This window comes from Sciurus carolinensis, chromosome 12 (assembly GCF_902686445.1).
Source record: "Sciurus carolinensis chromosome 12, mSciCar1.2, whole genome shotgun sequence".
In the NCBI taxonomy this organism is placed as follows: domain Eukaryota; kingdom Metazoa; phylum Chordata; class Mammalia; order Rodentia; family Sciuridae; genus Sciurus; species Sciurus carolinensis.
In genome coordinates this window covers 14,548,514-14,572,363 of record NC_062224.1, presented here as the reverse complement: position 1 = coordinate 14,572,363, position 23,850 = coordinate 14,548,514, and the positions used below count along the sequence as shown (strand labels likewise).

At 38.6% G+C, this 23,850-nt stretch overlaps 1 protein-coding gene and 2 pseudogenes across 2 annotated transcripts in view; 2 read left to right on the top strand and 1 right to left on the bottom strand.

Annotated features, from left to right (window-relative positions):
• Taf3 (TATA-box binding protein associated factor 3) overlaps window positions 1-16,701 on the bottom strand; it is a 170,919-nt gene extending 154,218 nt beyond the window's left edge. The window contains exons 1-2 of one of the 2 annotated variants that reach the window (XM_047520575.1): window positions 16,340-16,701; window positions 10,264-10,506 (exon numbers count right to left, since the gene is read on the bottom strand). In XM_047520575.1, the coding sequence (XP_047376531.1) occupies window positions 10,264-10,506; window positions 16,340-16,505 (409 nt within the window). In that variant the 5' untranslated portion in view covers window positions 16,506-16,701. The remainder of the gene's footprint in view (window positions 1-10,263; window positions 10,507-16,339) is intronic. The other variant, XM_047520576.1, reaches the window with a different exon arrangement.
• On the top strand, window positions 13,941-14,111 carry LOC124961690 (40S ribosomal protein S29-like; annotated as a pseudogene).
• Window positions 16,702-16,817: 116 nt separating the features above from the next.
• The window catches only part of LOC124961689 (transcription initiation factor TFIID subunit 12-like), a 25,868-nt pseudogene continuing 18,835 nt past the window's right edge, over window positions 16,818-23,850 (top strand).

Genomic DNA, 23,850 nt, shown 5'->3' with positions numbered 1-23,850 from the left:
AGCAACACTTATACCCTGTTGGTAGAAACATAAATTAGCATAGCATTATGAAAAACTTTGCGTTGGTTTCTCAAAATATTAAAAAGAACTACCATAGAATATAGCAATTTCACCGTAGTTATTTATCCAAAAGATCTGAAATCACTAAGTCAAAGAATTGTCTGCTCTTCCTCGTTCATTGAAGCATATCATTCAGCCATACAAATGAAATCCCGTCACTTGCAACAACATGAATAGAACTGGAAACACTATTCTAAGTGAAATCTAAAACAAAGTCAATGTACCCTGTAGACTGATAGTTACCAGAAGCTGGGTGGAGAAGGAAAGAAGGAAACAAGGAGATGCTTAAAGGGCATGAAGCCTTAATTAGGAGGAATGTTTTCTTTTCTTCTTTGAGATATTAAGAGATATTATCCACAGCATGGTTATACATTTCAAAAGCACTAATAATGTTTATACATTATCATATTATATTGTTATATATCTTACATATATATTTATATTATATATAATTATACATATACTAATAAACTGCAAATATTCTCACCACAAAAATGGTGTGTGAGGCAATGAATATCTTCTTAACTTGATTCAGTCATTCCACATTGTATCCATAAATCATAATATCACTTTATACTTCATAAATATATACTACTGTAATTTGTCAAGTTACAATTTAAAAAATAAAAATTGGGTCAGGGGTGTAGTTCAATGGTAGGATGTACCCTTAGCAGGCCCTGGGTTCAAGCCACAGCACTGCAAAACTAAATTAATTAAAATTTAAAAAATAAAAAGAGCTGGGTGTGGTGACACACACCTATAATCCCCAGCTACACAGGAGGCTAAGGCTAGAGGATCATAACGATCCTGATACTGCTTAAAAAACTAGTCACTTTCTAAAGATGACAAGGAACAAGTTTATTGAAAACTGGTATATAACATGAAGAAACCAAGTATTTATCTTGCTTTTCCTAAAAGAACTACACCTCTAAGTTACTAAACAGTAGACAGGATAAGGAATTTATTTTAAAAGTATTCCAAGTAAAGAATGAAGTAAAAACAAAATGATAGAATATCACTATTTCAAAACCCTTAATGAACAACTGATCAACAATGCTAATTTAAAAAAAATTAAGACCACACATTATTAATGTACTGATAAACATAACACTACCTATATCATGCCAGAGGTATCAAACCAGAGTCCGACCAAGTCTCAGATTTCACTGACAATTTGCAACACACACTTTGAACTGCACTGAATACACAATCAGTAAAATACAACTGTGGAAAACCGTATGTGTCAAATGACCCAGGGTTTTCAACAAATAAATTATAAGACAAAGAAAGGAACAGGGGTGGGGTTGGGGAGAAACTGCAAATTAAAAAAGACTTAAAAACATGAAACAAAGGCGGATGGAAGGTGAAGAACATAACTTAATGAGTCTAGGGATACACATTTGGCAGATAAAACTCTCAAGCATAATTCCTATAAATCAAGATAGTGGTTATTTTTGGAGGGATGGAGAGGGGCCAAGAATGGGGCTGAGCACATGAAGGGGCTTATGAGATAGTTGGTATAGTTCTGTTTCACAGCTTAAAAGATACCAAATTTCCTTTAGATCAGTCAATTAGATAGTAATTTGTGATCTCAGTGAGCACTGTTTTGAGGAAAGGATGGTATGTTGTTACAACAAAATACTTGAAAAAGAAAAGGACAGGAGAGGTTGGATTGCTGCTGCAATCCACTAAAAGAAATGAGAGGCAATCAAGTGAACAGAGTTTTGAGTCTGAAGAGTCCAAAAGTTTCACATGAAAAGATCTAGAAGGATTCACACCTGTTAAAAAGGATTAATCTTAGGAAATGAGAACATGATGAAAGAGAGAAGAACTTTCTTTTTATGCTTAATATATTTGGGGAATATATTTTTTCAACTAGCTTATTATATTTGTTAATTTTTCTCAAATCTGTAAATGTTTATGTTTTAAAGAACTTCAAAATAAAAATAGAAAGTTCTGGCAGAATTGAGACAAATACCCACGCAAAAGCGTTTCAAATGATATTCTACCTTCAAAGAGAGGGAGTAGAACTCCCCATTCCTTAAGAGTGGGCAATACATAGTGACTTCTTCCAAAGAGTACAGCATGGAAAGAGGGGAGAGTCATTTCACCATGGCAAAGTGACTAAGGTCATCTTCAACAGAGACAAATCATATTATGTCCTTGACATGAGGCTTGTATTCCCAGCCTAATCATGAGAAAAAAATCAGAAAAATTCTAATGGAGGGGCATCTTATAGTATATGTGACCCATAATTGTCAAAAATGTCAAGGTTAACAAAAACAAGAAAGTCTGAAAAACTATATTCTGGATGGGATCCTGGAACAGAAAACGAACATTACCTAAAAACTAAAGACAGGTGACAGCATGTGGACTTTCATTAAAAATAATACATTATATTGGTTCATTAATTAAAACAAATACATCATATGCATGTGAGATTAATATTATATTCTAAATACAGAATACAAAGAAACTGTACTACTGTCTCATTTTTTTCTATAAATCTAAAAACTTATAAAATCCTTTTATTTTTATTTTTTTAAATAGAAACCTTAAAAGCAGTAACCAAGTTTAAGTCAAGGTTAGTAAGTTTCCTGCAATAAGTAAAACATGGTTTCTCTTTCTGTGTTTTCTTTCTCAAACCAGGGTCCACCAACCATACTTTGAGAACCAAACAATGGCTTTGACATAGTATGCTATTTTCAGACATTTCTCAGTATAATGTAATACGAGGGTGCGGAGGTAGTACTGGTGTGAATACGAAAAGATGTATGGCAAGCTGGGGAGGGAATGTTCTTCACACGGGTACCAGTCATGAGAACTCTTAAGAGTGCAAGCAACAAATACGCGCGTAGAAAATACCTATGAAAGGTCTCTTTTCTAAACATGTAATAGGACACACAGAAGGCAAGAATTTCTTCTACATCATCTCTTACTCCCTACCCTCTTGATAATCAAAAAGCTCCTTGAAGGGCTACTCCAGCCCACTTAGGTTAGTGGTCCCTTGACTCATAAGTATGTGATATCAACACAAAGGCTAATTCTTTTAAGAGTAAGGATGGATAAATGGGAAAAGCATAAATATTCACTGTTAAGCATTTTATGTTTTTAAGCACTGCTCTATTTTGTATAAATTTCTTATAAAATACCTGGCTTAATCCTCCCTATTGCCCACCGTATTACAGATGATAAATAGTCAGAAAGATAGAGTTACTTGGGAAAACTAGAAACTCAGTAACAAGTTGAGTCATGTATGAATGACTCTGTGAAGTCCCAGTTTTCCTGTTCGACATGCTGCCCCTTCAGGCCTCTATTCTTGTGTGCTCACCAAGGCAGTCAGAGGGCTAAGCATGGAGAAAACATTCAAAATGCTTTTTTTCACATGAATCAACTTGAATGATTGATTGATAAGAAGATAGTCCCATGACAGTACTCTGCTAATAATATTTTATGACCAAGTCTGGTCCTGCCTGTGACCCTTAAGGAAATAAAAGGAAATACAGAACTTGGTGAACCATGTCATTGTCAAAGTTGTTCACCTCTGTACATATCACCCTTTGCTCCACTGATCAGAATACTAGGAACTTTCTAACATGCTGTACCCATTAAAAAAATTCAGATTGTAAATGATTTATTAAGTTGACTTGTGTGGCTATATTAAAAAATGGTAACCACAAGATTGCATTTTATATCTTTTCCCCAAGAACAGGGAAAAGGTTTTGATAAGCATCTTATTGTATTGACTACCACTTATTATATTCTTCTGAACCACATGTGTATCTTATGAATCGGCAATATTTTTGCTCCTTAGATAATTCATAAATGTTAGCTGAAATAAGAAAATCAGACTGAGCAGTGTGGCACTTATCCGTAACCCCAGGACTCAGGAGGCTGAGGCGGGAGGATCACTTGAGCCAGGAGTTCGAGATCAGCCTGGGAAACACAGCAAGACCCCATCTTACAAATACAAAATGAAAAGAGAAGAGAAGAGGGGAGCAGAGAGAAAGGGGAGAAGAAAGAGAGAAAGGAAAGAAAGAAACAGTGCTCTCAAGCTTACAATATTCTCCCTTTAGAATGGTTACAGTTTTTATTGTAAAAAACTTCATATTTTGCAGTACTGGGGATGGAATCCAGAGTTGTTCTACCACAGAACTATTACCCCAGCACTTTTTATTTTCTGTTTTGTATTTCGAGACAGGGTCTCACAAAGTTGCCCAGGCTGACTTTGAGCTTGCAATTCTCCTACCTCAGCCTCCCAGGCTGGTGGGATTACAGGTGTGCACCACTGTAACTGGTAACATAAAAACTTAGATAAAATTCTTCTTTTGCTTCAAATAATCCAGAAAAGAAACCCCCAAATTTGCTGTACTGTACTAGTTTCAGTCCATGAGTCAATATCTAAAATCTCTGCTCACCACCCAACATAAATCTGATATTTTAGTTATATTACCTTGGCAGCATTTAAACATGATAACCATAACTTTAAGAGAATTTTATTGTGTAATATTTGCATGCTATGAAAGTAAAACAAGAAGAGCCAAGTGATTATGAGTAAATTATTATTTAAGAGCTTGCTTCGGTTTTGGATGGTCAGTTTGTTAGGGTTTAATACAGTATTAAAAATAATTATATAACTGTAAATAAATAAGTACAGGTTATGCATGGACCAATGATGAGTGTATGCATGAAACAGGGACTAAGATGTATACCTCAGTGGCAGAATGTGTGCTTAGCATGCATGACTCCCTAGGGTTCAATCCTCAGCACCGAAAAAAAAAAAAAAAAAAAAACCAAGAATTAATCCAATATTGTCCATATTGTCCATTTAAGACCAATTCTTTGTATGTGGGGATTGAACCTGGGGCTTGTGCTTCTTAGGCAAGTGCTCTACTGCTGGGTTATACCCCCACCCGTGTGTCCAGTTTTTTTTTAAGAAGACAGAAAAGAAAAGGAAAAAAAAAAAAAACCAGAACCCTAAATATTAACAATTTAATTATTAAATAGGAGGCATAATAGGAGAGAGAAAGATAAGCAAAACAAAAAATAGATTTAGAAGGCTCCAACAGGCACAGAGAATGTGGACTAAAATTTTAACATGGAGAAGGCAGTTCTGAATTACGTCATTGATAACACACAGAAGTAAACTTGACCACTGTCTAATTTACTGATATAAAATCCACGATCTCATGCCATTCTAAGAATCACTGCTGTACCAATTACTTATAAGTATCTTTTTGTAAATTCTTCTATAATGCTTCAGGTTTCCTCTCAGGATTTGATTTCATCTCTTCTTAGCAAATTACAAATGTTGGGTACTAATAAGTGGACACCCAGAGAAAGATTTCAGAGCCATACAAGACTAAATTTCAAAGTACAAGAGGATATATCAATGGACTAAAAACTTGATACTACTTTCATGAAGATATACAGGATGTTTAATAAATCACATTTAACAACAACAATGAAGGAAATTTCAAGACCACTTGACATTCATGGCCTTCTAGAAGAGAAGAAAACTAGTTATTTTCAATCCATCAACTACCTGACCTCTGCTCAAGAAATCCTCCTTTGATAGTACTGGTTTTTAAGTGCATTCATTACCATTTAATTTTACTTTGATGTTGTTGTTGTTGTTGTTGAGTGCGGGGGATTAAACCCAGGGCCTCATGCACATATGGCAAACGCTCTACCACTAAGCTACATTTCCAGCCCTCATTATACTTCTAAAGTAAATAAATTTCTGTTTAAATAAGTTGTAACAAAAATAGGTTTCTAAGATCAAAAATATTAAGTAATGAGGGGTTTTAAAAGAAGAACTTTACATAAGAGAATTTTAAAAGTAAGATTTTCTCAAAGGTAACAGTAACAGAGGTTATAATACAAATAAACTAGAAGAGGGGAAGCAGAATTTTAAGCAGTTACTAAAAGAAGTTGGAGATGACTTAGGAGTGTCTTCCATTTCCAGTAGGCCTGAAAAGGAGAAGAAACAAGGAACTTCTACAGGCAGGACACCACACAGTGTCTAACTCAGTTCAAGGACATTTGTTGAGGGTACACTTTGTTCAGGCAACATCATAGTCCCTCTGGATACTAATTCCTTGCTTCAGTCAAAAACCTGAAGGGGAGAAGTTCTAAGTTATTGAGAAGCAACTACTTCCCAAGAGGGTAAACCAGAAAACTACGGTAATATTCCAAAAGAATACAGCAAGCTCTTTCTGTATCCACCATGGCTATTAAAAGCACAGGTAAGTTTCATTTTCAGCACACTGAATTATAGCACTAGGACTATTCAGTATAGCCCACTGAACCTAAGATCTAACAATCCATCACAAAGCTCTACAACCTAAGTCCAATATTTTCCCAGTTTCTCAGATGAGGCAACATGGACACACAGACTATAAAACAACTTATAGCAAATTTAAATACAATCCATGAAACAAATTTAGGTAACACTTCCAAATGCTAGGTAAGTGGAACAAGAGATTGTAAGAAATGAATTGCAAGAAACTGCAACCTTTGGGCATTGCTGGTAGGAAGGTAAAATGGTACAGCTGCTGTGGAAAACTCTATGGTGGTTCCTTATACAAGGCTAGGGGTGTTGTTCAAAGGCACAGCATGTGCCAGCACAGGCAAGGTCCTGGTTTTAATTCTGAGAACCAAAACAAACAAAAAAATTAGATGAAGAATATTACTATATGATCTAGCAATTCTAAAAGGAGGGACTTGAACAGATATTTGTACTCCAACACTCACAGCAGCATTATCCACAAAAGCCAAAAGGCAGAATCAATCAAAGTCCATCAATAGGTGACTAGATAAACAAAGATGGAAGATACTTATATTGCAGTATGAGTCTGCCTTACAAAGGTAGACCACTCTGATACACACTGCAACATGATGAGCCCTGAAGACATGAAGCTAAGTGAAATAAGCCAGCCACAAAAAGAAAAATACTGCAGAACATGGTGGCACATACCTGTAAGGCCAAAAACTCAGAAGGCTTAAGTAGGAGGATCATTCCAGGCCAGCATGGGCAGCTTTGCAAAACCCTGTCTCAAAATACGAAATAAAACATAAAAAGGCCAGGTACACGCCTGAAATCCCAGGAACTTGGGAGGCTGAGGCAGGAGGATCACAAGTTTAAGGCCTGTCTCAGCAATTCAGTGAAGTCCTAAGCAACTTAGAGAAACCCTGTCTCAAAATAAAAAAAAGGACTGGGGATGTGGTTCAGTGGTTAAATTCCCCAGGTTCAATTCACAGTACCAAAATATAATAAATAAATAAATAAATAGAAATAAAGAAAGGAAGAAAGAAAGAAAGCTGGGAATGTAGCTCAATGATAGAATACCCCTGAGTTTCATCCCCACTATAGAAAGAAAGAAAGAAAGAAAGAAAGAAAGAAAGAAAGAAAGAAAGAAAGAAAAGAAAAGAAAAGAAAAGAAAAGAAAGAAAGAAAAAAGAAAGAAAATAAATGGCAGTTTCCAGGGCCTGAGAGAAGTTGGGAATGGGGATTTATGTTGAAGGGGGACAATTTGGGAAGATAAAAGTTTTGAAGATGGATAATGGTAATGGTTGCAACAAGAATGTGAATGTACTTAATGTCACAGAATGGTACAACTACAAATTGTTAAAATGGTCTGTTTTATATTTTATCACAATAAAAAAGTCATTAGTATAATTTATTTCTGGCATCATTTACATTAATGAAGTATACATGTGGTTCTAGAATTTTTAAAATGGAAATTGCAACTTTTTCATCTGTTTATAAAAAGATATATGTATACATGTAATGTAATTTGTAGATCACAAATTACTTAAGTATCTCTTTTAGAGTCTAGGTGAACTTAATGATCAACGTGATGTAAAATCATGCAGGAAAAACTGAACTGCGCAATGGGACTGACCACTAAGACTGATTAACTATTATCGTATTTTACAGTGTAAGTGTTGAGATTTTATGCCAAATTTTTTTGCAAAAAAATGCAAGTGCTGGTATTACTTAAACATCATTTATTACTTAACTGTCATTGGTGCAAGATTAGGATGCAGATAATACTTGTGAATACACATTAAATGCAGCCATGATGATTATTTTATATTCAACAGTTCTATCTGACAAAACAATAAACATTTATACCCATTAGAAAAGATAAAAGTCTGTAAAGTATCAGTGAACATTCACAACTCATTAATTGTTCCTAGTATTCAACAATGGCATTCAACTCACATTGCTAATAAGGGGGGAGGCATCAAAACACCAATGACATTTTTCACAAAACTAGAAAAAAAAGAGTCCTAAAATTCATTTGGAAAAATAAAAGACCCAGAATAGCCAAAATAATTTTAAGCCAAAAAAGCAATGCTGGAGGCATCACAATACCTGATTTCAAATTTACACTTCAGAGGTATAGTAACAAAAGCTGCATAATATTGGCATAAAAAACACATACATAGACCAAAAGTACAGAAGAGAAGACACAGAGACAAACCCTCACAGATATAGTCATCTGATCCTCGAAAAAGGTGCCAAAAACATATTGGAAAAAAGAAAATCCTTTTAACAAACAGTGCTGGGAAAACTAGTTATCCGTATGTAGAAGAATCAGACCAGACCCTTATCTCTCAAACTGCAGAAAAGTCAACTCAGAGTGGATCAAAGACCTAGGAATTACACTAGAAACTATGCAACACTTAGAAAAAAACACAGGGTCAACACTCCAACATACAAGTGCAGGCAACGAATTTCTCAATAGAACTCCTAAAGCTCAGGAAATAATATCAAGAATTAATAAATGGAATGGTATCAAGTTAAAAAGCTTCTGCAGAGCAAAGGAAACAAGGAAGAAAGTGAAGAGAAAATTTTCAGAATAGGAGAAAATCTTTGCTAGCTATACTTCTGACAGAGAATTAATGCCCAGGATACATTAAAAAACTCAAAAAACTTAACACTGAACAAAAAAATAACCCAACTAATAAATGGGCAAATGAACTAGACACTTCTCAAAATAAAAAATACAAATGGCCAACAAATATAGGAAAAAAATGTTCATTCTTTGCAATCAGGGAAATGCAAATAAAAACTATAACAAGATTTCATTTCACTCCAGTCAGAATGGCAGCTAAGAAGAATGCAAACTAACAAATACTGGAGAGGATGTGGAGGAAAAGAAACACTTTTACACCTCTAATGGGATGGTAAATTAGTACAACCACTGTGGAAATCAGTATGGAGGTTCCTCAAAAGACCAGGAAAGGAACAACCATATTATCCAGCTTTACCACTCCTCGCTATTTATCCTAAAGAATTAATTGACACATTATAGTGATACATGTATCCCCACATTTGTAGTGGCTCAATTTATAACAGCCAAACTATGGAACCAGCCTAAGGGGGGTCCATCAGTGAATGAATAGATAAAAAAAATATGGGGTTTTATTCAGTCATAAAGAAGAATGAGATTATGTCATTTGCAGGAAAATGAATGGAACATGAAACATTATATTATGTGAAATAAGCCAAACTCAAAGTCAAGGTCAAATGTTTTCTTTCATATGTGGAAGTTCAAGAGGAAAAAGGAAAAAATAATTGGGGGTGGGGGTCTCATGAAAAGTGAAGGTACATTGTACAGTGAATAGAAGAAAGGGTCGGGGGCCAGGCGGAAGGGTAAGAGGAAACACTGGGGAATTATACTGGCCAAATTATATTGTTAAATTGTGTATATCTACAAATATGTAACAACAAATATTGCCATTATGTATAATCATAATGCATCTATTAAAATATAGAAAAAATGAGGTAGGAAAAGAGTTACATATACCAATTTTTCTTTTTGTTTTAAAGGTTCTCTAATCTAGTTAATATTCCATTCTCAATTTAATAGGTATATTAAAAGGCCCTCTGTGGTCAAATTTTTTTCTCCCCTATTTAAAATTTACAAAGGAGAAAGATGCCTCATCACATATAACCCTGATTACACCAATGATCTAGGTAAAAGAGTCAGGGACCAAGGGAAGGGAAAGAGGAAGCTTGGAAGGCCAAGTGCCATGTTTGTTAGTTTATGTGTTAGAATAATTCGTAAATAATGTAAAAATATTTTGATTGCATTTTCAGAATTTATATGTAGCACAGCATATGAAGTTAAAAAGATTAAAAATCCACTAAAATAGTCACTAATATATAAGGTACAATGAACCACAAACCTTCTTGAGAAGACACAATGGGTGGCATGTAATCAGGAATGTATTCTTTTCTTTCCTCTGCATCTTTACTTCCAGGTTGAGGAAACTGAAGTACATTGTTCTTGCTAACAGGAAATGAAGGGATTTGATGTGGGAAAGTAACAGGTTCAATATTATGAATATAGTCTTCTAGTTCATGTAGACTAACTCCCATGAGTTGGAAAGCTTCACCAACATCATCCAAAATTGGATCTGTTCGACCATCTGAAATAAAGTCAAAAGCAAATCAAATTATTTTTTAAAAACTTCATGAACATTATTAGAAATATTAATTAAAAATTATTAAGTAATTATGCAGCTCAGAATCAAATATACTAAGTATTTTAAACCTAATTACTGGAAAAATTTAATAGATTTTTAAAAACATTACATTATTTAAATAATAAAAAGCTAATTCTTTCTAATTTTTTTTTCATGTTTAGCTATCTTTACTTCAAATGTAAAAGTTGAATACAAGCCATTTGCAGTTCTTGGGATTTGTTCTTTTAAAAACAAGAATAGGGGAAATGCAAGAAAATTATCTTTCCAATCTTTTCAAAAACTTTCAAGGAAAGGATAGATCATAGGGCCATAAAAGATCCATTAACCAAACCCACCTTCTCTTCCACCAAGTCTTACACCCATTCCATAACTTTAATACGTATTCCTAAATGAAGATTTACAGTTCAGCTTTGCTTACACAACTATTTAAAAATACTTAGCACCAGCTTGCTTCCCATAATGTCAAACAAAACGTGAACTACTTCAATTAAAAAGTTGATTCTTAAAGGTGAATTTTAAATACAATCTATTATCCAAAACACTACAGAAAGTGATTCAAACAATCAGTAGACAACAAATATCAAAAGTAATTTATAAGCTGAGGTGTGGTGGTACATGCCTAAATTCCCAGACACTCAGGAGGCTGAGGCAGGAGGATGGCAAGTTCCCAGTCTCAGCAATTTGAGACCCTGCCTCAAAAATAAAAAAAGTACTGAAGATGTACTCAGTGGTAAAGTACCTCTGGATTCAATCTCCAATATTTGTTTTTTAAAAAGTAGTTTACAAGGTCAGAAATTAGCTCAATGGTAGAATGCTTGCCTGGTATATTCAAGACCCTGGTTTGATTCTCAAAACCACAAGAAAAAAAAAAAAAAAAAAAGAAACTTACAGATGGTTGAAAGCATCTAGAACAGTGGCTAACACAAAGTCAATGCCCAGTAAATACTACTATTTTATTTTTATCATGAAGTAGCTAATATGCTGTGTTGACTGTTATTCACTGATGCATCTCTGGAACCTGTAACAGTGGCTGGCACATGGTAGTTAGCAAATACGTGTTGAATTAAATCACTGAAAATTTTTATCTTATTGGGGGGTAGGTACTGGGGATTTAATCCAGAGGTGCTGTACCACTGAGCAACATCACCAGTCCTTATTATTTTTTATTTTGAGACAGGGTCTTGCTAAGTTGCTAAGGCTGGCCTTGAACTTTCAAACTTCCTGCCTCAGTTTCCAGAGTTGCTGGGATTACAGGTGTGCACCTCTGTGCCCAGGTGAATTTTTTAAATCCAAGAATATTTATAAGGAAGAGCTTAGATCATAAAGGTAATTTATATATAAAATTTCAAATATAAGTCGAAGACATTACATAAAATGAATAGAAACAAAAAGATAAAAATTAGATAATAGTGAGAGTTTCTTTACAAAAGCATTTTTCCCTACGCTAATAGAACGTTTTTCCTACCATAGCAGAACTTAAGGTTCCTACTTCTTTTAAAACTTCTACGAAAATTCCAGTTCTCAATTTCCAAAGAGCCTAAAAAATATTTTTTAACTGAGATCTTCTATGAATACCTCAAATTCAACATATCTGACATTAAGTCACACTGTAAAGTGGAAAAGAAGAATAAAAACTTGGCAAGAAGCACACACATATATGCTCACACGGGACACAGGGAAAGTCTGGAAAGATACAGTCAAGGGTTAACAATTCAAAGGGTTCTAGCTGCAGCACAGAGGAATCGTATGGTTGAAGCAGACTTATTTCTAACTTCAAACACCTGCAATCTGAATTTTTCTACAATATGGGTTAGTTACATGATGCATAAAAAGTAAAATATAAATAATATTGTGATGCATACAAGGTAAAATATAAATATCTTTATTCTTACTGAACACAGATATGCACTTCTTCTATTCTTATTAAAGTCATTATTACTCTGTCTAAAAAATAGAATCTCAAATTCTTCCACATGCTATGAAGCCTCAATTCAAGAACTTCTGGTGTTTCCCTTTCCCCACCCTTCTTCTTGCCACAGATGTCAGATTTTTATCCATGGGGTAAACATTCCAGGATTCTTGATAGATGCTTAAAGTCTCATATAATACTGAATCCCATGTATACTATTTTTTCCTATACATACATACCTATAATAAAGTTTAATTTGTGAAATTAAGTACTAAAAGAGATTAAAACAATAACTGATTATAACATAGAACAATTATAACTAGATAGTCTGAGAAGTTATTCAAAACTTATGAATTATTTCTAGAATATTTTACTTAATATTTTCAGACAGTGAACCCTGAGAAGCTAAAAATCTCAGAAAGTGGAAGTACAGGCAAGGGGAGTACTGCTATATCTTCAAATTCTGCCCACTTGAATATCTTCTGCACTTAACCTCTAGTATGATTCTGTTAAAATACCACTTTTATCATAGTTGCTCCCAATTAAGAATATGCAATATTTTCCACCATGTTTCGCTTCTCTTACAAAGTCCCTCCATAACCTGATTTCAGTCTGTTGAATGTTTTCCCTGAATATCCTTCAAATGTACTAGCTACATATGTCAAGCTGGTCACCTTAGTGGGTACTGTTATTACTCTAACTTGGACATCTTATTTTATGCTATCCTCCAACCCAGAATTCTCTCTACCTTTATATAACCACATACAGCTCAACTCAAATCTCATCTTTGCTGTAAATCCACAGCCCACAAACACCTCTCCTTTCTCCTACTTCTTTTGTATTTACTGTCTGTACTATGCAATAATTTAGAGTACTAGTGTTGAAGTCATATTTAAAGATTGAGCACCTGCTTTCAGGGCCTGAACACATATTTCACACGTAACACAATACATAAAGAAACATCTGCTCTTGAATACTTGGAGAAACTGTTGCCTTTATATAAAAATTCATTATTTGTTGAATTAATAACTTCCACTTTATGCTTTAACTTGAGAACTTTATTTTTTAAAGAAAGAAAGACATATTATCATTCGTTTGTGATTGTGCCTTGTAATTTTATGTTTCCAACCCGAAGCATAAGGTTTAGTTTCGTAGTGGTGGTCAATAAATGTTTGTCAAGTCAGGCGCGGTGGCGCATGCCTGTAATCCCAGCGGCTGGGGAGGCTGAGACCGGAGGATCCAGAGTTCAAAGCCAGCCTCAACAAAAGCGAGGCTCTGAGCAACTGTGTGAGCCCTTGTCTCTAAATAAAATACAAAATATGGCTGGAGATGTGGATCAGTGGTTGAGTGTCCTGAATTCAAACCCCGGTACCCTCCCCCCCCACAAAAAAAAAAAAGAAACGTTTGTCAAAAAAAGAATTTAAAGTAAGGTAGAACACCTTTGCCTCGTTGTACCCTTGAGACCAAGATGGATCACCAACAGCTCTACTGGAGCCACCCGCAATAATTCGGCCTGGGTTCTAGCTCTTGACGCATATGCTCAAATCTGCGCTGACTGATCCGGAAATACGGCCTCAACACGTGCAGGCAGTGTTTCCTTCAGTACCCGAAATATATAGGCTTCATTAAGTTGGACTAAGCGACCTTCCTTGAATGGATTGCCCAAGACAGCCACACAATGAAAGAGCATGCTAGTTCTTTGTACATATAATAAAATTCTAAAAACTTCAATAAATAAATTAAATAAATAAAGGTAGAAGATTGCCCAGTGGAAACTTAAGGTTACAAATTCAATTTTTAAATAAGGATAATAATGAGAAAGGAATTTAAAAATGTCTGTCTAGTAGTATACCTAAATTAGCATTTTTAAAAATCCACCAAATCACAATGGGGAATAATGAGTCTGATAATCACATTCTCACTAAAATTAAGAAAACTGAAAATGGATGATTAGGAATAAAGTTCCTATTACAGTGTTACAATGATTCTCAATGACTTTGGAATACCTAGTTACATGAAGTGGGCAGTGCCAAGCACATTCTAGTTCTGTGTAAAAATCATGAAAGGTAACTATGTATTCAGGGTATATTTTGAGTACCTACAAGTATATAACATCTGCTGTTCAGCAAACTTGGTAGCAAAAACATAATCTGGACCTGCCCATAATGGTAACAGTATACCCAAGGATCATGGAGGAGGTCCTGGAAGAAAAGAAGCAAAGGCCAGGAGAGTATCTGCAGGTGCTACTTACAAGACAACAATGAATGTTTGCAGTTTCCAATTTACAAGTGAAATCAAGCATTTTAAAAAAAAAATGAACATTTTACAAATTCAAAAGGTGAAATCCACAAACAGCTATTATGATAGTGGAGCATTCATTCATTCATTCATTCATCTAGTCTACAAATATTTTCTGGATGTCTATTATATTTTGGCCCCATTCTAGGTTACAGAACACAAATATAATCAATTTGTTTCCTGAGATGGGGAGACATACAGAGACAATCACAAGACAAGGTTTTAAATAAACTCAACAGAAATAACATACACAGGATTATGAGAGCAGATAACATGAACTTGCTCTAGGGATAGAGCAAGTGATAAGTGAACCTTGAAATCCAAATAGTATTACAGAAGGATGCTCTAGGAAAACAACATGTATAAAGGAGTGGATAGTTTAAAATGTTTTGGAAAAGGCAGGTAGGTAGCTCAGTGTGGTTGCAGATTAGTATGGCAGGGTTGCATAAGATAAGAAAATGTTCGCTCACAAAAAGAACTAGATGCTATTAAGAGTTGAGTTTTCTAACCTGTAACCTGTAATGGAGTGCAACTGAAATATTTTTAAGATGAATGGCAGTATCAGATTTGTGTTATAGGCAGATCACTTTGGCGGCACTATGAAAACAGGAATCAAATTTGGGGCCTCAGAAGTACAGCATATTATGGGTCTCAATTTTTTAATCTTAACAAAATATTCAATGAAACACTTCATCTAGTTCTCCAATTTACCACTTTAATAATCACAACCTGAAACTTAAATGAGTGCTACCTCCAACAGAGGTATTCATATGCATGCTTCACACATCAACAAAATGATTCCAAATTAATAAATGCCACCAGCTACAGATATTTCCAGGCATTCACTTAGAAGACATAAATACTGTATTCCAGATTACCTTGAGAACCTCTCAAATAACCTAGGATCCCTCTACCACACTTTGATAACCACTGCCAGAAACATAAAGGAGGAAGCCAATGGATAACTGAGATAGAAAAGTTAACCTAATTAGAGAAAATGACAAAGTCGGCCTTGGGAAGTAATAAGTGGAGGTGTTGTCTGTGAAAGGAACAGACACAGAAAGAAGAGGCAGTGTCCCTAACGTAGCAGAGCTGTCAACGAGTCTGTAGTTAGGAGCTCAAGAATGGCCAGTCTTGTAAGAAACGGCCGGTAGACGGAGCGCCTGTGACAACTAGTTGTAGTAGTTTGCGGGCAAAGGAGGAAAAGGACCAAGGTAAGAGGTGGTGTAGGGCATTCTAGGGGTGGTTCTACCCAAAGCAAACACGAGACAATGAGAAAGAGCGAGGCACACTTCAGAGCCGAGCAAGGTAAGAGGGTGTGGAGCTGGGAGCGGAGACCGGCTCCCCGGCTGGTGGCGGGAAGTTAGCGGATGAGGAAGAGGCACCCAAGGGATGACTTGAGTTTGCAGGGGCAAGGGAAGCCCAGGGGCGTCGGAGGCCGAGGAGGTGGCACATCTCGGGGCCGGGTGCAGAACGCGAACCCTGGGGACGCCGAGAGAGGGACGGGGAGACTGAGGTGTCACTCGTGACTTGCCGGGGCAGCCCTCCCGCACCCAGCCCGGTACTCACAGAGTTCAGAGTACCGATGGCAGCCCCGGCCCAGCTGCTGCAGATAGCGCTGCAGCACGTCCGTGAGGAGGTGGCAGGCGCTGAGCTGCACCGAGTCCCAGCCCAGCGCCTGGCAGATCTGCGCCACCGAGACCCTCAACAACGACCTGGAGTAACTCTCGCACATCCCGCTGCGTGGACGCCACCGCAGCCCTTGCTGCCACTTCTCTCCAGCCCCGCCGCCTGACCTTAGCAGAGCCCCCGATTCATTCTCTGGGGCCCCCGCGGCGGGGAAATCGTCCCCCCGACCCCCGGCGACCACCTCAAAGCCCCAGCAGCACGGAGCGCGCCAGCCTGAGAGCCGCCATTTTGGACTCGCTCCGCCTCCCGCTGGACGGCCGCCGGGGCGAGGCAGCACGAGACGAATGCCAGTAGCGCCGATGAGAAAGCTCCGCCCCGTGGGAGCAGAGCGATGGGCTCGTTATCGACTCTCAGGCCTGGAAGTCGGCCGGAAGCGGACGTGTTGAGAGAAGGTGGAGGATGCGCCCCGGGACAGCAGGTGCTGGGGGGCTTCCTGGGGGTCTGGCGGAGGAGGAAGAGGGAATGTCGGTGTTTTAAGGGGCAAACGAGGAAGCTGGCATAGGACATTGAGATGTTAGACATTTGATACTCATGGTGTTACTATTAGAGCGTTCAGTGTTATTAAGTTAGAGGCACGGGCATTTAAGGTGCTTCCCAAATGCAGATCTGATCTGGTTTTGCCTCTGCTAAAACATAAAATAAATTTAAGTGCTGCTTGCCACCGCGTGGTTTGAATAAAGTGCATACTGTTCAGCACTCTCCGTACCCAATTAATGGGACGCAACAGAAGTAGTAACCAAAAGAATACTAATACTAATAATAATAATAATATTTTACTATCATTTCTTCTTTTTAAAAATGGAATCTCATGCCAGAAACTCCTGCCCTCATTCCCCTCATTCTGATCTCAACTCTATTCAGATACAGCTTCCCAGCTACACGCGCGCAGAAACAGGTGGACTGCTCGTGGGCCGTGGTTTGCAGATTATGATTATCGCCAGGCGCTGTGACCAACCTAGGGTATAGAAAGGTCAAACCAGTACCATAAATCCGTGATGTAGGCAGTGTGCTGGCAATGGTTGCCCCCAGAGCCTTCTCCCAGCTCCCGCTGAGTAATTGCTGGATCATTCCAAGATGCTGGAAATGGGGGTGTTGTAATAAATAGCTTGATTTTTAAATATTGAGAACGAAAATTGATTTGGTTTTGTTTGAATTGAGATTTCCCTATGTTGTCCAGGCTGTCAATCTCACAGGCACAAAAGATCCTTAGCCTCAGCCGCCTAAGTAGTCGGAATTGCTTACTACAGGGGCCCACCCCAGACCCAGCCTATTTAGGATACAGTTTAAAGTTTTAATTTGTCAGCTATACTAATCCCAGAGTTAAGCTGGATTCAGCCTGTGAGTAGCCAGTTTGTAATGGCTGATCCACTTGATTTCTTAAATATGCCCTTCTGCATCACAACATATTTAGTATGAGTTTATGTAGCTTCTCTCAATAAATTGTTTCTGAATAGTTTCATATGCCTCCTACAGGAACTATTCCAGAACCTTGAACATAATGGATATTCAAGTTTTTATTTTTTAATTATTTTATTTATTTGTTACTGGGGATTGAATCCAGAGGTGCTTTCCCACTGAGCTATATCCCCAGTCCTTTTTATTTTTTATTTTGAGAAAAGAGTCTTACAAAGTTGCTGAGGCTGACCTCATCTTTGATTCCCCTGCCTCAGCCTCCCCAGTCACTGAGATTACAGGCATGCCCCACCACACCCAGTTTTTAAATGTTTTGAAAACCCAGCAGGTCTGAAAACATGGTACTTCAACCAAATGACTGCCTTCATGGAGCAAGGTATGAGGTAGCACCAAGCCTATAACATTGATATTAAACTCCACCATTGCCACTTCTGTCCTCAAGATTGTCAGGGACCTTTTTAATGTCAAATCTGTGGGACACTTCTCAGTCCTAGCCTTACTTGACCATTTTGTAATTATTTGATAATGTTGAACAATTCCTTAATTTTGAAACTCTCTTGTACTTTGGATTTCACATGTCCTTTCCCTCACTTCCTCTTTATTTGCCTGTATGGCATGGGGTGGGGTGGGGAGGGGAAATTTCAAACCTACAGAAAAGTTGAAACAAACTATAAACACAGTTATACACTTCATCTAGATTCACCAGTTGTTAACATTTTGCTACATTTAGTATATATATGTTTGTATTTATATATATATACAAAACTTTTTTTCCAGAACAACTTGAAAGTAAGTTGCAAACTTCATGACATTTAACCCTGAAATATTTCAGCATGTATCTCCCAAAACAAGCATAACCCTCTGTATAACCATATGTATGACCATATGCTGCACATTTGGTTCCCCAGGAAGCCAGCTCACACAGAGATAAACCTACAGGAGGTCTGCCTGACAGTGCTCCCCATCCACCTGTGGGAGGTAAGGGTGGAAGCAGGACTGCCTTGTGTGTCAGGAAGCCTTATCTAATCCCAGAGTGAGTGCTGAAGCTCAGGAGACCCTTCAGAATTGTCCTGAGTGAGGACAAGTACCTTAATAGTCCCATGTCATTTAACCACCCATGTTGATAGATTACTGCATTAGGGAAAAGGCCAAATTGCTGATGGAACTGTCAGTTCCAAGGGAGGTTGAAGTCCTTCAGACCTGAGGATGCTGAGCAGGGTATCATGATGTTCACCGCAGTCTTCCCTCAGGTTCACTACCTGGTGTAAGTTTGAGGAACCCCTCCTCCAGGATTGGGGGTGGGGCTCTTGTCCTGGGGAAACTGTTAAAAAGGAAGGTTGAGAGATGAATTACAGCCCTACTGCTACAGATGGGCCTTAGTTGATACTCATGGCCTTTTCCCTCCATTCTAGTTTTCTCTCACTTCTGGTCTCAGTGGCTTAACTGGTGGTATAACCCAGACCTTCATGTGTAGGAGTTCTGAGTTCCTGATTTCCATGTCTTTTTCAGACTGTGGCTGCTAAACTTGTCAGTATACCTTCAAAGTTGAACAAGAGTACCAAAAGGCACACAGAGACACCCCTTGTATGCCAAATGTTCCTCCTTGTCCTCCTATAGAATAAAAGAAGCTAAGCCTTCTAATGACCAGGGTCAGTTGCTCCTGCCTGGATGGTGGCTTCTGCCTTTTCTGCAGTCTCTTAGCTAAAGTACCCAAGTAACAACTGTAGCTAACATTTCAGCAGGATTGCTGCTTTTTTCCTTGGTGAAAGTAGTTGTCCCTTTTGGAAAAAGGATCTGTAAACCTGGAGAACCCAGAGTTGCAAGAACAGGAATAATTTCCCACTTAGGTCATTGGGAATGATGGGAGTAGAGAAAATCCAGCTTCTAACTGTCATCTTCCTGTTGAGATCTCAGCACCACAGAAAAATCATTGACTTAAAGTATGCATGGCGCCCTGGGGGATTGTAGCCCACCTCACAAGGGACTGCCTGGGGGCTGCTGCTTTAGTTGTGCCTGCAAAGGCTTCGCCATTGCACTTCCAGGCCATAGCTTCTGTGGTGCAGTATGACATCACCAGTGGATTTTATGGCCTTGCGCCTACTCCCACACCTCCTTTGTCATAAAATGGGCCCCTTGTGCTGATGCATCATGATGTGGGACACCAGTAGATCAGATACTCTGAGCAGGAAAGGCAAATCCAAACTCAGAATATGTGTCTGTTTCTTACTGAAACAAATGACTGCTTTTTCTAGGATCAGAAAGGCCCAGTGCAGTCAACTTGGTCTTCTTAGAAAGTATTAAAGAATTTGGGGGTATTCTATGGCACAATGACACAGGCAGGTGGCTTAAACTACAGATGCCTCACAGTTCTAGGAGCTAGAAGTCTGAGATCAAGGGCTGATGGGTTTGGTTTCCTCTGGAGCCCTCCCCCTAGGTAGAGAGCTACCTTTTCAGTGGCCTCATGTGGCCTTTTCTCTCTTTGTTCACGTCTTTCATGCTTGTTCCTTTCCTTATAAGGACAACTAATCCATTAGGTCAGGGCCCCACCCTATGACTTTAACTACCTCTTAAAAAAGCCTTAACTCTAAATACAGTCAAATTCTGAGGTTCAGCTGGGATTTGGACTTCACTTACACATTTGGCCCCTTATCACAGAAATTCAGCATTGGTCTCTGGCAAACAGGGTTTGGGGGCTGTTGCAACATTAATGAAAGTGCATTTTCATTAATTCATTTAATTCATCAAATGGGGACTGGCCTCCTGTCCTTTGTAGGTTGCTTGCACCCTATGGGCCCTGCTTATGACAAATTCTGCAGATATACTTTTGTCTTAATGGTGGACTTACTGCTTGTCTTACTTAACCTTTTGACTTAGTGGGTCTGTCAGAACCCAGCTTGTTATGAGCAGTTCTGGCTTTATAATTACTTGGTGTCCCATGATCAGACATTCCAGCAGCATGCCAGGGGCTGTTTCTCCAAAGTGTATAATTCTTCATCACACATGTCATGGCCATGCTGCAGAAATCTGGGGGTCTGCATTGTGCTTTACTCTTCAGGGCTTGTTATAAATTCCACATGGTACTTACCATCACAAACGCCTCTAATACCATAGAGTCACTAGGTTACGTGGCTTGCACTGATGCCTGAATTACTTCAGAAACCTTTCCTGCTCTTGGCCTCAACCCAAACTGGCAGACTTTTATATCATCAGTGTTTGATTCAGAGCAGAATTCCTAGGTGTGACATATTCTGCTTCCAGAACCCAAAGAGGCATGGTGCTTCTCTCTTCCCAGTGGAAGGCACAAGAAGCAATCATTTACTCACTTGTTGCTTTGAAGGAGATGTACTAGCATGACTCAGACCACTAGGCCTCTAAAAATCTGACTGAAATGGTGGACCCTTGAATCTTTTGTAGACTTTCTCTTCCACCCTCTGAAACACATGCATTTTATTGTAGCCTTTAAAGTACTAGCCACTTCTTATTTTTCTAGTATGATTAACATGATCATGTCAATGTAGTAGACAGGTGATGTTTTATGGTCATTCAGTCAATCTAAAATCCTTGACTGTATGATGACAGAGGGTGGGAGAATTAACACAGATCCACGGCAAGACCAAACTGTACTGTATGCAAGACCAGAAGGCATCTTCTCAGCCCTTCAACTCATACATCTTGCCCCTCAGGCCAAGGAACCACCATGGGAGGTTGTGCCAACAACCCTGTACATCTGTCCCACTAATGCATTCGGAAATCAGGGAATTGGCCACCAAATGGGTCCACAAAGACTCTGCACCTCCTAATTTTTACTTTAACCCCTCTGTTCAGGAGTTTGCAAAATGTGTGGGTACTCCCTCCAATGGATGGTGACCTGAGTATTTACTCAGGTATTTATTCATACCATTTGGCTGCCAGTTCTTTGTGGAAGGCATCAGGGAATCATTCCCTTATCTATTTGATGTTGCAGCATCTTCCTCCTGAAGATCCTCTTTTGGTCATAGAGTCTGAGGCTGAAAAGTGACTTGGATCTCGAAATGGGTCAAGGGATCATGACTGGTTATTGGGAAGACTGCTGTCAGCCACCTGATTACCCATTCTTTAACTATTTTGATTGTACAGATCAAGTTACCCACTTTTTGCTGTTTCACACAGGGGTCCCTTATCTGTGAACCATCTCTATAACTCCTCAGGCAAGCGCCCAGCTCATGTATTCTCATACACACACATACACACACACACATATATGCACACACATATATGTGTGTGTGTGTGTATTTTTTTGGTGGGGGGGTGGTACTGGGATTGAACCACTGAACCCAGGGCCATTTAACCACTAAGCCACATCCCCAGCCCCACTTTTTTTTTAATCTCATGTTAATTGCATTCACCTGACTAGACTGATCAGCAATTCAGCACCAGGACCTGATCTTTAGAAGTGTAGGATCTTGTGATTCCCATATTTCTAGAATATCTAACACACTAATACATCATACCATCTTGTTTCACTTTTAAACCATTCCAGTTCATCACTAGTGAAAGTTCAGTTACTTTCACGTTCAGGAACTGCTCTGTTATGCCAGGAGTACCTGTGCTCCATCCACCACCAGTGCTGAAATCTTCAGAGCCAGCCAGGTGGGCGAGCCAGCTTCAAAATCCCATCTTGGTACTTGCTCTCTCTGGCCCCTCTCCAGTACCAACTGTCCCAAGTTGGACACCCCCGGAGCAGTCTTTGAGATGTAGATTAGCCTGCAGAGAGACACCACCTAGGAAAAGGGAAGGGAGGCAGGGCAGGAAGTAGGATGGGAGGAGGGGAAGGAAGGGAAGGGAAAGAGACAATGAGGACAGGAATGGAAGAATAAGAACAGAAAGGAAGAAAGCAAGATTGGGGTAGGGAGAGAATGGGCTGCATACAGCCCACACTCAAGCCAACCCCCGCAGAGAGCTTTAGCGCTAAAATGGCACTTTGCAGTTGTCCTGAGTTGGGTCAGGGGATTTGGCCTTTAGCTGCCCATATTGACCAGGCATTAACAGTAGGCTCTTCCACATCAGGAAAGTCACATTGTCCTGTTATTAGTGACAAAATTTGATCACTTGTAATTTTTGCCTGCTACATCTCACCATTTTAAAGATACCTTTTCTTACTTGGAAATTAATCCGTAAAGTAATACTTTCAGACTGAAAAACCTGCTTCTGCTGGGTGTGGTGCTGCTGCACACTTGTAATTCCAGCCATTTGGAGCTGAGGCAGGAGGATCACGAATTCAAAGCCAGCCTCAGCAACTTAGCAAGGCCCTAACTAAGCAATTTAGCAAGACCCTGTTTCAAAATAAAAATTAAAAAAGGACTGGGGATGGGGTGCAGTAGTTAAGTGCCCCTGTACCAAAAGAAAAAAAAAAAAAAACAAAAAAAACAGACCTGAGGATGTAGCTCAGTGGTAGAGCACTTCATCCCTAGCACTGCAAAAAACAAAATCCTGCTTCTCCTTGACTTTGACACCAGGGGTTTTATTGCAAACACCTTCCTAATAGCTTTTTGCATATTTTTTTTTTTTTTTTTTTTACGCTGGCAGTTACAAAGTGTTGATTGTTTCTTCTATATTTATCACCAGCCAGTCTTCTAAAAAGAAGAGTTGCCCCACACTTTCTAGTATCAATCTGTGATTAGGGATTCTTTTTTAGTTCAATATGATGTCATAATCTGTTACCATCACAGTTCTATCTTTTGATGATTAAATTGTCCCATTTATTTATTGATATATTTTTGAGACAGGGTCTCGCTAAGTTGCTGAGACTGGCCTCAAACTGCAACCCTGCCTCCGCCTCCTGAGTCCCTGGGATTACAGGTATGTGCACCACACCGGCACCACGGCCATATTCTTGTACCATGCCACTGTCACTCTGAGCATTTCCTTACTTTTGGCACTTGCTTTTCTAGGCTCACCTTGCGCTTTCCTGGCAAGGGCCTCATCTCTAAGGGTGCCTG